Consider the following 8,148-nt stretch of genomic DNA (forward strand, 5'->3'; position numbering starts at 1 on the left):
GGGGGGGGGGTAGAACCGTCGCCAACTTGGGCGGTACGGACTTGGGGTCGACCAAGAGATAGCATAATCTCGATACAGATCGGGGAACAAGTCTGTATTCACCCGACTCGCACTTTGTTCCTCTCTGGCAGGAGGTGATAAAGCAGACCTAAGAGACCCCGTCAGTAGTTTGGTGTGTCGGTGCCGATACTAGCTTTTCGCAGTGCCTTTGCGCGACGCCCTTTTAATTGGGCGAAGGACGAGAGGGGACGACGCCGGCCCCTACGGCCCCTGCATGCAGGCGAGGAGGTAAGTGTAAGCGGGTCGCCGCGGTGCCAGACACTACTTACGAAGTGACGGGTAGCTTCGCATCCCGCTGCGCATCCCCCGCCCACCCTTTGCCGTAGCCTTGCCAGTGCCGCCTGGGTGGGCGCGCGCACCCACGGCCGGAAGTACAGTAGGTACTCGCGCGCAGTGCGAAAGCCAAACAGATGTCGGAAGCGTTACCGATAACCTGCCCTGGGTGTATCGCGGACCCGCCAGCGGAGCCCCGCAATTACTACCACTTGTTCAATTCCGTGTTCGCTAATCATTCTTCTACTTTGTGTCTGCCGCACGGGGCTGCGGCGGGGGAACGGGGACGGGGGGCGCCGCAGAGCGACAAGCGTGTGTGATTTGGGTACAGTGCCTGTGGGCTATGGGGCGCAGCACCACCAGCGCCTCGTCGTTGTTGACGAGCATTACCGCTTTCTTGATTGATGGTTGACGGTCCCTCAGTGACCGAGCAGCGCGTGCGAGTTCTGCATATTGGGGCCAATAAGGCGCGCAGGTCAAGGTTGAGGAGGAGGGGAGTCCGTCCCATCGGCGGTGTGTGGCTTTTTGCGCTTTCTCTGCTGACGCGTGTACTTCTTGGTACTAGCTCGTCCGGGTGGCTCATTATCCTCAAGTGGCGGGGCGCGGGCCGGCGACGGCAATGCACTCGCCGGCCAGATCAGCTGGTACACTGCCCTCTCCCCGAGCCAGCGTTTGCGTGTGTCAGCAGAGCCCCGTTTTGCCGCGTCCGCTAGTCCGGCGGGGCGCCGCCGCCCGAACGATTCCGTCTCGCGCACCGCTATCGGGCGCCGTAAAGGAAATTCCGGACGACATTGCCAAACCTGCAGGTCGGAGTGCGGCAGCGGGAGGGTCCGCCCGTTTCTACGGCGTGGGTGGCGCCCGTGCGACGGCGCCCTATGGCCTCGCAGACCTGTGGGCCGCCCGCCTGCACTAGCCTGCACGCCACACCCCATGAGTGCGACAAGGACGGAGCTATACGGAAGGTATAGGAGAGCGCTCTTCGGAATCAGTCGGACTCTACACAGCCCTAGCGCGCCCAGCCACGCCGACGATGCGGCGGCCAGCGCGGTGGGCGTCCGTCACTCCGTGCAGCTCACGGGGCCGGGTCGGGCCCGGCCGCGAGGAGGAGCGAAGAAGAGAGGGGCCTGCCTGACGGGCTGCTGCTGCACCGGGGGGCGCGGCGGGGCGGGGCGCGGCGGGGCGCGAGCGAACGGGATAGGAGGAGGACTGGCGGCATGCCTGCTCGGCCCGGCTGGTCAGTGTGGGCCGGAGGGAGCGAGCGCGGCGACGCACGAGGCGCCACGCACGCCCCGCGCGAAGATGTGAGGAGCAGCATGGCGACCACGACGACGTGGTGGTGCAGCGCCGGCCGATCGTGGCCGTGGCCGCCCTGGGCCGTGCGCGCCTGGGCGTGCTGGGCGCGGGCCGCCCCTCCTTGGTGGGGGCCTTCTCGGGCCGGCGCCGGCGCGGGCAGGAGCCTGCGACGGGAGCTCCTCAGACGGAGGTAGGGTGACGGTGACGTGACTTTGTTTGTTGTTGTGGCCCGGTGCCGGTGCGGCGCGCAGCTGCAGCGGGGCTGACAGTGTGCAGCAGCCGTGCTCCAGAAACGCTGACCCCTCGGCACAAGTGGCGCACAATGCCCGATGGAGACTAACTGCCGTGTCCTGGATGTTGTGACAGCGGCGGCGACGACATGCGTTCCCACGCCTCCCGCGTGTCGCTAAATGCGGACTTGCGCGCCGCCCCGGCCGTGGCCCGCGCGGACTGCGGCCTTCCCTATCAGGAGGTCGCTATCTGTACGGCATGTGTATGTATGTGTGTATGCGCGACCCCCGGGTGGACCGCGAGGGCATCACGTGTGTGAATGCGTGTGTGTGGAACGGGCTGGTTTAACAGAGAACCCGGAGGTTGGTCCGCGCGGATCGGAACTTTCACAAATTCCGACCCGATCCCGCACCGGGAAGCTAAGCGGCGCGGACGCCGTGCGTTTTACATTCGTTCTGGCTGAATGGTGCCGGGCTGGCGCAGCTGGCGCAGTCGGCCGCGCCCCGGCCGTCCCCTCACGTAACGTGACGCACTGCAGCGGCGGGGCTCGTCCGGTCCGGCCGGTCCGGAGCTCCGGGGTGGGGGCGAGGAGGAGGAAGAGGACGGGCTATGTTCCGCATGGTGCTAATGGGTGGTGCCATGGAGCCCAAGGCCCCATCGCCGATCCGAACGGACCCGGCGACATCGAGGGGGAGACTCTTCTGGGCACCGCGCGGCCGCGCGCGGGACCACCGCGTCCGCCGCCGACGTGCGAACAGCTCCCCGCGGGACGCGCATTCCACCACGCACGCCTGGCGGGCCATTCATTTGCGCTCATTCAGAGGACGAAGGCGTTCGCATGAGTTAGAGTCAGGGTGCGAGGCGCGGCGGCGGCGCAAGAGTTTGAGGAGGGGCGCGGCCCGGCGGCAAACAAATGCGTACGGCGTGTTTGTCTGGGGGCCTCTTGAAGGAGGCGGCCGCATATACGCTGCTGTTGGCGGATATCAGTGGCAGTTTGTCTGTCGGTGGACTTTCACCGCCTTTGCGGGGGGCGGCGGCGCGGAGGAGCGGCGACCGGACCGGACTGCGGCCGCACACCACCGATATTAAGCCTCAATATTTGTATTGGCTCGGCCGCAGCCTCCCCGCCCCACTTTCTCACGGTGTCGTCCCTTCCATCTTTCCCGGGGAAGGACCGGACGCCGGGGAGGGCCGCACGTCCCTGCACGCGCACGCCTGCTTCTGTGGGATTCGCACCGTTCGGTGGGGTCGATGTGTAACTTCACTATAAATTCAAGCATTCTGGATTTTTTTCTGGAATTTTTTTGCTCATTTTTCTTCTTTTGTAATTGATGTTTGATTATTTTCTTTGGAGCGTGTACAGTACACATCAACTGATTTTTTTCGAGTGAAGCACTCCATGCAGGACGGGGTGACCGGGCCCATATGACGCGCAGTCGCGCCGCAGGTCCATTGTTTGCAGGGAAAGCGAGAGCGTTTGGCAGCCCGCCCCGCCGCGTCGCGTCCCGTCCCGTCACCGCGCGAGTGGAGCGCACACATGGACATGTGTCGGAATAATACATTCTCATGCGAGCGCCAACGCCGGGGGCCGGGGGGCGCTGAGAGCGCACCGTGCCAAGCAGGCGGCCGCGGGGGCATCTCTTTGTGTCGCGATGCACTGTTGCACCTCGCCCAAGAGTGTTGCGCGGGGCAGGAGGAGAGCTGGGTGGGTGGGGCGGGGGAAGGCCGGACTCTATCGCACGTCCGACGTCCGCTCTGCTTATCGTTGTCCTGATTTCGCCCCCTGTGCCCCTGAGGTGTTGTCGTCCTCGGTCACAGTGGTCTTGTTTGTGTTCCAGAGGTGGAGCGGGTCCCGCCGTGGGCCCGGGCCCCACGGTGGACGATGGCGCCTGGAGCGTGGAGGCCTGGTGCCGGTGGGCGCTCTCCTTCACCGTCACCGCCATGGCCTTCGGGGCGGTGTTGCTGCTGCTGCCGGCACTGCTGCTCATGTACTCAGGTGAGCCACCTAAGGGATTTTAACTTTCCAACAATGTATATTTGAAGAAAATTTTTCAAGATTTTTCAAAAAGATTCTGTTTTAATTTTCTGAAAATGTTTCAATTTTTTCCGATGTTTTCTGGAAAATTTTCGGACTCTGACACGTCTCCTGCCTATACCCGAGGTTGCCCTTGGCGAGGACTGACGTGGACTCTCTCTAACCCTTTCCGCTTGCCCCGCATGCAGTGGTGTCGCGGGTGCGAACGGCCTGGCTCGGCGTCCTGGAGCGGCGCTACCCGCAGCTCGAGTTCGTCCGCAACACGACGGTGCGCACGGCCGTGGACACGATCCGCAACCAGGGCGTGATCGCGCTGCTGCTGACGGTGCAGGGCGCGTGCGACCCGCGCCGCGTCATGGACTCGCTGCACCGCGACATCCTGGACCAGCGCCACCCGGACGGCCGGCTGCGCTTCCCGCACCTGCGCACGCCGCTGAGCCAGCGCTGGGGCCGGTACGCCTGGAAGCGCGACGACGCGGTGCACTTCCAGCTCGACAAGCAGCTGCTGCTGTGCAGCGCCGCCTTCCGCGGCCGCCCCGTTACCGACAACAACATCCAGGAGGTGGTGAGCGACCTGGTGTCCAAGTACCTGGTGCCGGAGCTGCCGCCCTGGCAGATCGCCCTCATCCCCATGCCGTCGGCTGACCGCTACTTCGTGCTCATCCGCATGCACCACCTGCTGCTGTCGGAGGACGGCCTCAAGCTCACCGACCTCCTGCAGCTCACCCGGCAGCACAGCGACTTCTCGCACGTGGTGAGTCTCGGTGCGGGCCGCGTATGCGCTTATCGGTCCGGGCCGATGGCCGCTTGTCTCACCGGCCGGTGACGTTCTCCTTTTTGCAGGCTGACGTGACTCCGGCTGGCCACCTCCTGGAAGGCATGCTGGAAGCTCCGGTGGCCATCCCGGCACTGTACGAGCGGCTGGGCGAGTCCGTCGCCAACCACTGGAACGAGCTGATTGCCGTGTACGATCCGCTCGAGAACCCCAAGGCAAGTATCTATCTAGCGCCTCGCCTGGCCGTGCGATACATGGCTCGCGGCTCGCGTGCGTCTGGCCTCACCGGCTCCTTCATGTCCGCCTTCTCGCTGCAGGTGCTCACCAACCCCACGCTCCTGGGCCTCTCCATGGCGCTGCTCATCGCCGTGGTGTCCGCCGTGCCAGAGGTGTGGCGCGGCGGCCGGTGGGACGGCGCTCTGGGCGCGGTGCGCGCGCAGGCCGCCCGCCGCGGCGTGTCCTCGGCCGCGTGGCGCGCAGCCGTGGGCGGCGCCCTGTGGCGCACCCTCACCCTGGCCGTGTCGCCGCCCGTCCTCGCCCTTTCCGCCGCCCTCTTCGGTTACCGCCTGTGGCGCGGAGCCGGCAGCATGGCGCTCAGGATCGTGTTGGTGCTCGCCCTGGAGGCAGCGCTGCTCACCAAGTACCGCGGTCGGTACACGGGTAAGTACAGGTGTGGGGCACCCCGGCGCAAGCGCCTGCTCGGCGGGACGGCTTAGCTCACCGTATTTCCGCTCTCTATGTTGCAGAGTCGCTCATGTCCCGGTCGCCGTACCTGCGCCTCTGGTGGCAGTCGCTGCACGAGGCGATGCGCCTGGCGGAGACTGTGTTCCGCGCGCCGCGCCTGCTGGTCGAAGACCTGCTGCTGTCCAACCGCAACCAGCCCCCGCACCACTTCCAGACCGTGTCCCTGTGCGGCAGGAAGGTAGTGGCGTGGTCCGACCCCTTCCCCCAGGATCTCATCCAGCAGATGGCCGATGCCACGGGCGCTTCGTCAAGTGAAGTGAGTTATCCTGCCGGCCGCGGATCCCTCGGCTGCCGCCTTGCAGGACGCGATTGACGGCGTGCTTTCCCCTGCCCCCAGGTGTGCCTGTCGGCGCTGAGCGGCGCGCTGCGCGAGTACTTCCGCTCGCATGGGCTGGCCGTGCCCGAGAATGTCCTGACGACGGCGCGCTACTGCCTCCTGGAGGAGCTGGTGGGCGGGCCTGCGCAGTCGGGCTCTGGCGGCCTGGCCTGCATCGCCCTGCCCGTGGCGGACGCCGTCAAGGACCCCGTGCAGCTGGTGCACGAGGTGCGCGCGCGCATGGCGCGGGTGCGGCGGCGCCAGGCCGCGCTGTGGGTGCTGTCGTCCTGGCAGCTGGAGCGCGGGCTGCTGACGCGGCTGCTGCCGCAGCTGCTCGTGCGGCTGCACCTCAACTTCCTGTCGCGGCGCTACGCCGTGGCGCTCACCGAGGTGGCCTCGCTCCGGCCCGACCACCCCGCCGGCAAGCTGTGGGGCCACCCGCTGCAGTCCCTCATGTACTGGCGGCCGCCTCAGGCCAACGTCAGTGAGTATCCCGAGGGTCGTTGTCTTCTGCAGGCCGCTGTGCTCAGCTCAGCTGTGCTCAGCTGCTCACACGTCCCTCTGCTCCGCAGGCCTGTCGCTGACGCTGCTCACAGTCGACTCGATGGTCAGCTTGGGCGTGATGGCGGACGCCCTTTTGTCGCCCCAGCAGGGAGTGATCGCGCGCGCCTGGACGCAGCACCTCCGCGACCTGGCTCGGGCCGTCGGCGTCTCTCTGCCTTCCCCGCGGGCGCTGTCGCCCTCCCCACAGCCACCCCTCCCCGCCGCGCCGGTCGCCGTGCCGGTCTCTGGGCCGGCTGAAGTGGACGGGACTGACGACGACTGAAAACCCGGAAAAGTTGATTAATTTATTGAAGGTTTTTAAACTGTTGATGAGCCTTCTTGGCCAAATCAGAGTTGCAGAGCCTATTCGCAGATTTCATTTAATTTACTGCGAACTGACCAGTTACCAGTGTGCCTTGCCGTTGAAGTAGAAGAGAGTTGATGGCTCTTTTAATTTGTTCCGAATTTTGTATAATTGACGAATTGAAAATGAGTGGTTTATGTTTGTAAGTTGACTTTAGTGGAAACAATTGCTCACCTATTTTAACCATGATGGTCTCTACAGCCGTGAGCTGTAGAGATGGACGAGGAGTAGTTTATGTTTATAGTCGATGTTAGGAGACTGACAACAAGACAATTTTTCGTACTGTTTCTGTCAAGATTCAATGTGAATAATGTGAGGCTGATGGAGCTAACTAATACCGAAGGCTGTTTCAAATCTTGTTATTATATAAGTTTTAGTCATATAATATATTATTGACGCATAGAGATTTTATACATTTAATACTGGTTGTGATTCAGAAAGAGGTGTGAAGTCATAGAATAATTAAAAACTGTTGAAGCGAGTTTTGTTTCTGTTTTATTTTGTCTTTTACCAGTACAGGAGGGTATTGATGGATCGGGGAGCCAATTTGACGGCCAAATATCCCTTGGACACGTCGTGCACGTTCACAACCTTTGCATCTTCCGATCTAAAAAACAGGGCCGTTTTAATTGTGGTGTCAGAGTCGCAGTGTGCATACAGTATGTACTCAAGTGTCCCGCTCTGTTTACTCACGGGTTGTAGAGGACGACCACGGTGCCGTTGTCGGGCCGGAGGAAGGCGACGTTCCTCACCCCGCCGCTCTGATCCTTGTTCACCCGGACGCACACCGAGCCGGGCGGGAGGAACTTCGTGAAGTGGCCCATGGCGTAGTAGGACGGCTGCTTGACGAACTCGTCCTCCTCGGCGTTGACGAGGATGGACGCGTCCACGTAGTTGCCGGACCAGGTGGGCCCGCCTTGCATGTCGAGCACCAGGGACCACTCCATCCAACCCGTCACCCAGTGGTTGAGATCCTGGCGAAGCGGCAGCAAAAGTTATCGCGATGTGGTCGCGTTGCTCGGGCGTCAGCCGTGTTGACAGGCAACCCACCCGGCGCGCGAGGCTGACAGTGGAGCGGTGGTAATTCCCCCACGCCTCTACTCACGTCTAATATGTCGCTCGTGTACGCTTCAGCTCGCTCCCAGGATCCCAGAATGACGTGCCGGTCCCAGCTCAAGAAGCCTGCCAAATTACACGAGAGAAATCGTTGATGTGTCTCATTTGCCACCAGCCAAGGTGGATTGCCACCAGCAGAGCCGGTCTAGCTCGGCTCGGGCTGCGGACGTGCCGCAGCGCCGCAGCAGCCGCACTGTTATTCAAGTAGGTTGAATACTCATCCCCCGGGGCGTTAACCAGATTACAACGCATGGGGGATGAAAGTTATGCGCCCTATTTGGCTGAGTTCACCACCCCCGGGGGATGACTGGGGGATGACTTTTCTCGCCCCACAGCGCGTCCCAGGCGCGGCCTGGGGGATGACTTTCCTCGCCCCACAGCGCGTCCCAGGCGCGGCC

At 63.2% G+C, this 8,148-nt stretch overlaps 2 protein-coding genes across 5 annotated transcripts in view; one reads left to right on the top strand and one right to left on the bottom strand.

Moving 5' to 3' along the window:
* The first annotated feature begins 76 nt into the window (after window positions 1–76).
* On the top strand, window positions 77–7,116 carry LOC113204879 (uncharacterized). 3 transcript variants are annotated; one of them, XM_052274963.1, is made up of 8 exons: window positions 77–288; window positions 3,696–3,853; window positions 4,081–4,646; window positions 4,736–4,882; window positions 4,985–5,327; window positions 5,414–5,667; window positions 5,749–6,211; window positions 6,300–7,116. In XM_052274963.1, exons 1-8 carry the CDS (start codon window positions 275–277, stop codon window positions 6,551–6,553), a joined length of 2,199 nt encoding a protein of 732 aa, XP_052130923.1. In that variant the 5' UTR covers window positions 77–274; the 3' UTR covers window positions 6,554–7,116. The 3 variants fall into 3 exon arrangements, with proteins under 3 accessions (XP_052130923.1, XP_052130922.1, XP_026276031.2); XM_052274962.1 differs by lacking the exon at window positions 77–288 and adding an exon at window positions 669–1,295; XM_026420246.2 differs by lacking the exon at window positions 77–288 and adding an exon at window positions 1,546–1,816.
* LOC113204881 (lysosomal acid glucosylceramidase) overlaps window positions 7,107–8,148 on the bottom strand; it is a 6,160-nt gene continuing 5,118 nt past the window's right edge. For both annotated transcript variants that reach the window (XM_026420252.2, XM_052274964.1), the window contains 3 exons: window positions 7,740–7,816; window positions 7,328–7,608; window positions 7,107–7,241 (listed from right to left, as the gene is read on the bottom strand). In XM_026420252.2, coding sequence (XP_026276037.1) covers window positions 7,142–7,241; window positions 7,328–7,608; window positions 7,740–7,816 — 458 coding nt within the window. In that variant the 3' untranslated portion in view covers window positions 7,107–7,141. The remainder of the gene's footprint in view (window positions 7,242–7,327; window positions 7,609–7,739; window positions 7,817–8,148) is intronic.

Source organism: Frankliniella occidentalis, unplaced genomic scaffold, assembly GCF_000697945.3.
Source record: "Frankliniella occidentalis isolate FOCC.00 unplaced genomic scaffold, Focc_3.1 Scaffold475, whole genome shotgun sequence".
NCBI classification, from domain to species: domain Eukaryota; kingdom Metazoa; phylum Arthropoda; class Insecta; order Thysanoptera; family Thripidae; genus Frankliniella; species Frankliniella occidentalis.

Bases quoted from the DNA above. Each gene is read 5' to 3' on its own strand.
- LOC113204879 (XM_026420246.2), top strand. From the start codon at position 1,548: ATGCCTGCTCGGCCCGGCTGGTCAGTGTGGGCCGGAGGGAGCGAGCGC. The intron at 3,854-4,080 runs GTGAGCCACCTA...CCCCGCATGCAG, and splicing joins ACTGCTGCTCATGTACTCAG to TGGTGTCGCGGGTGCGAACG. The intron at 4,647-4,735 runs GTGAGTCTCGGT...TCCTTTTTGCAG, and splicing joins ACAGCGACTTCTCGCACGTG to GCTGACGTGACTCCGGCTGG.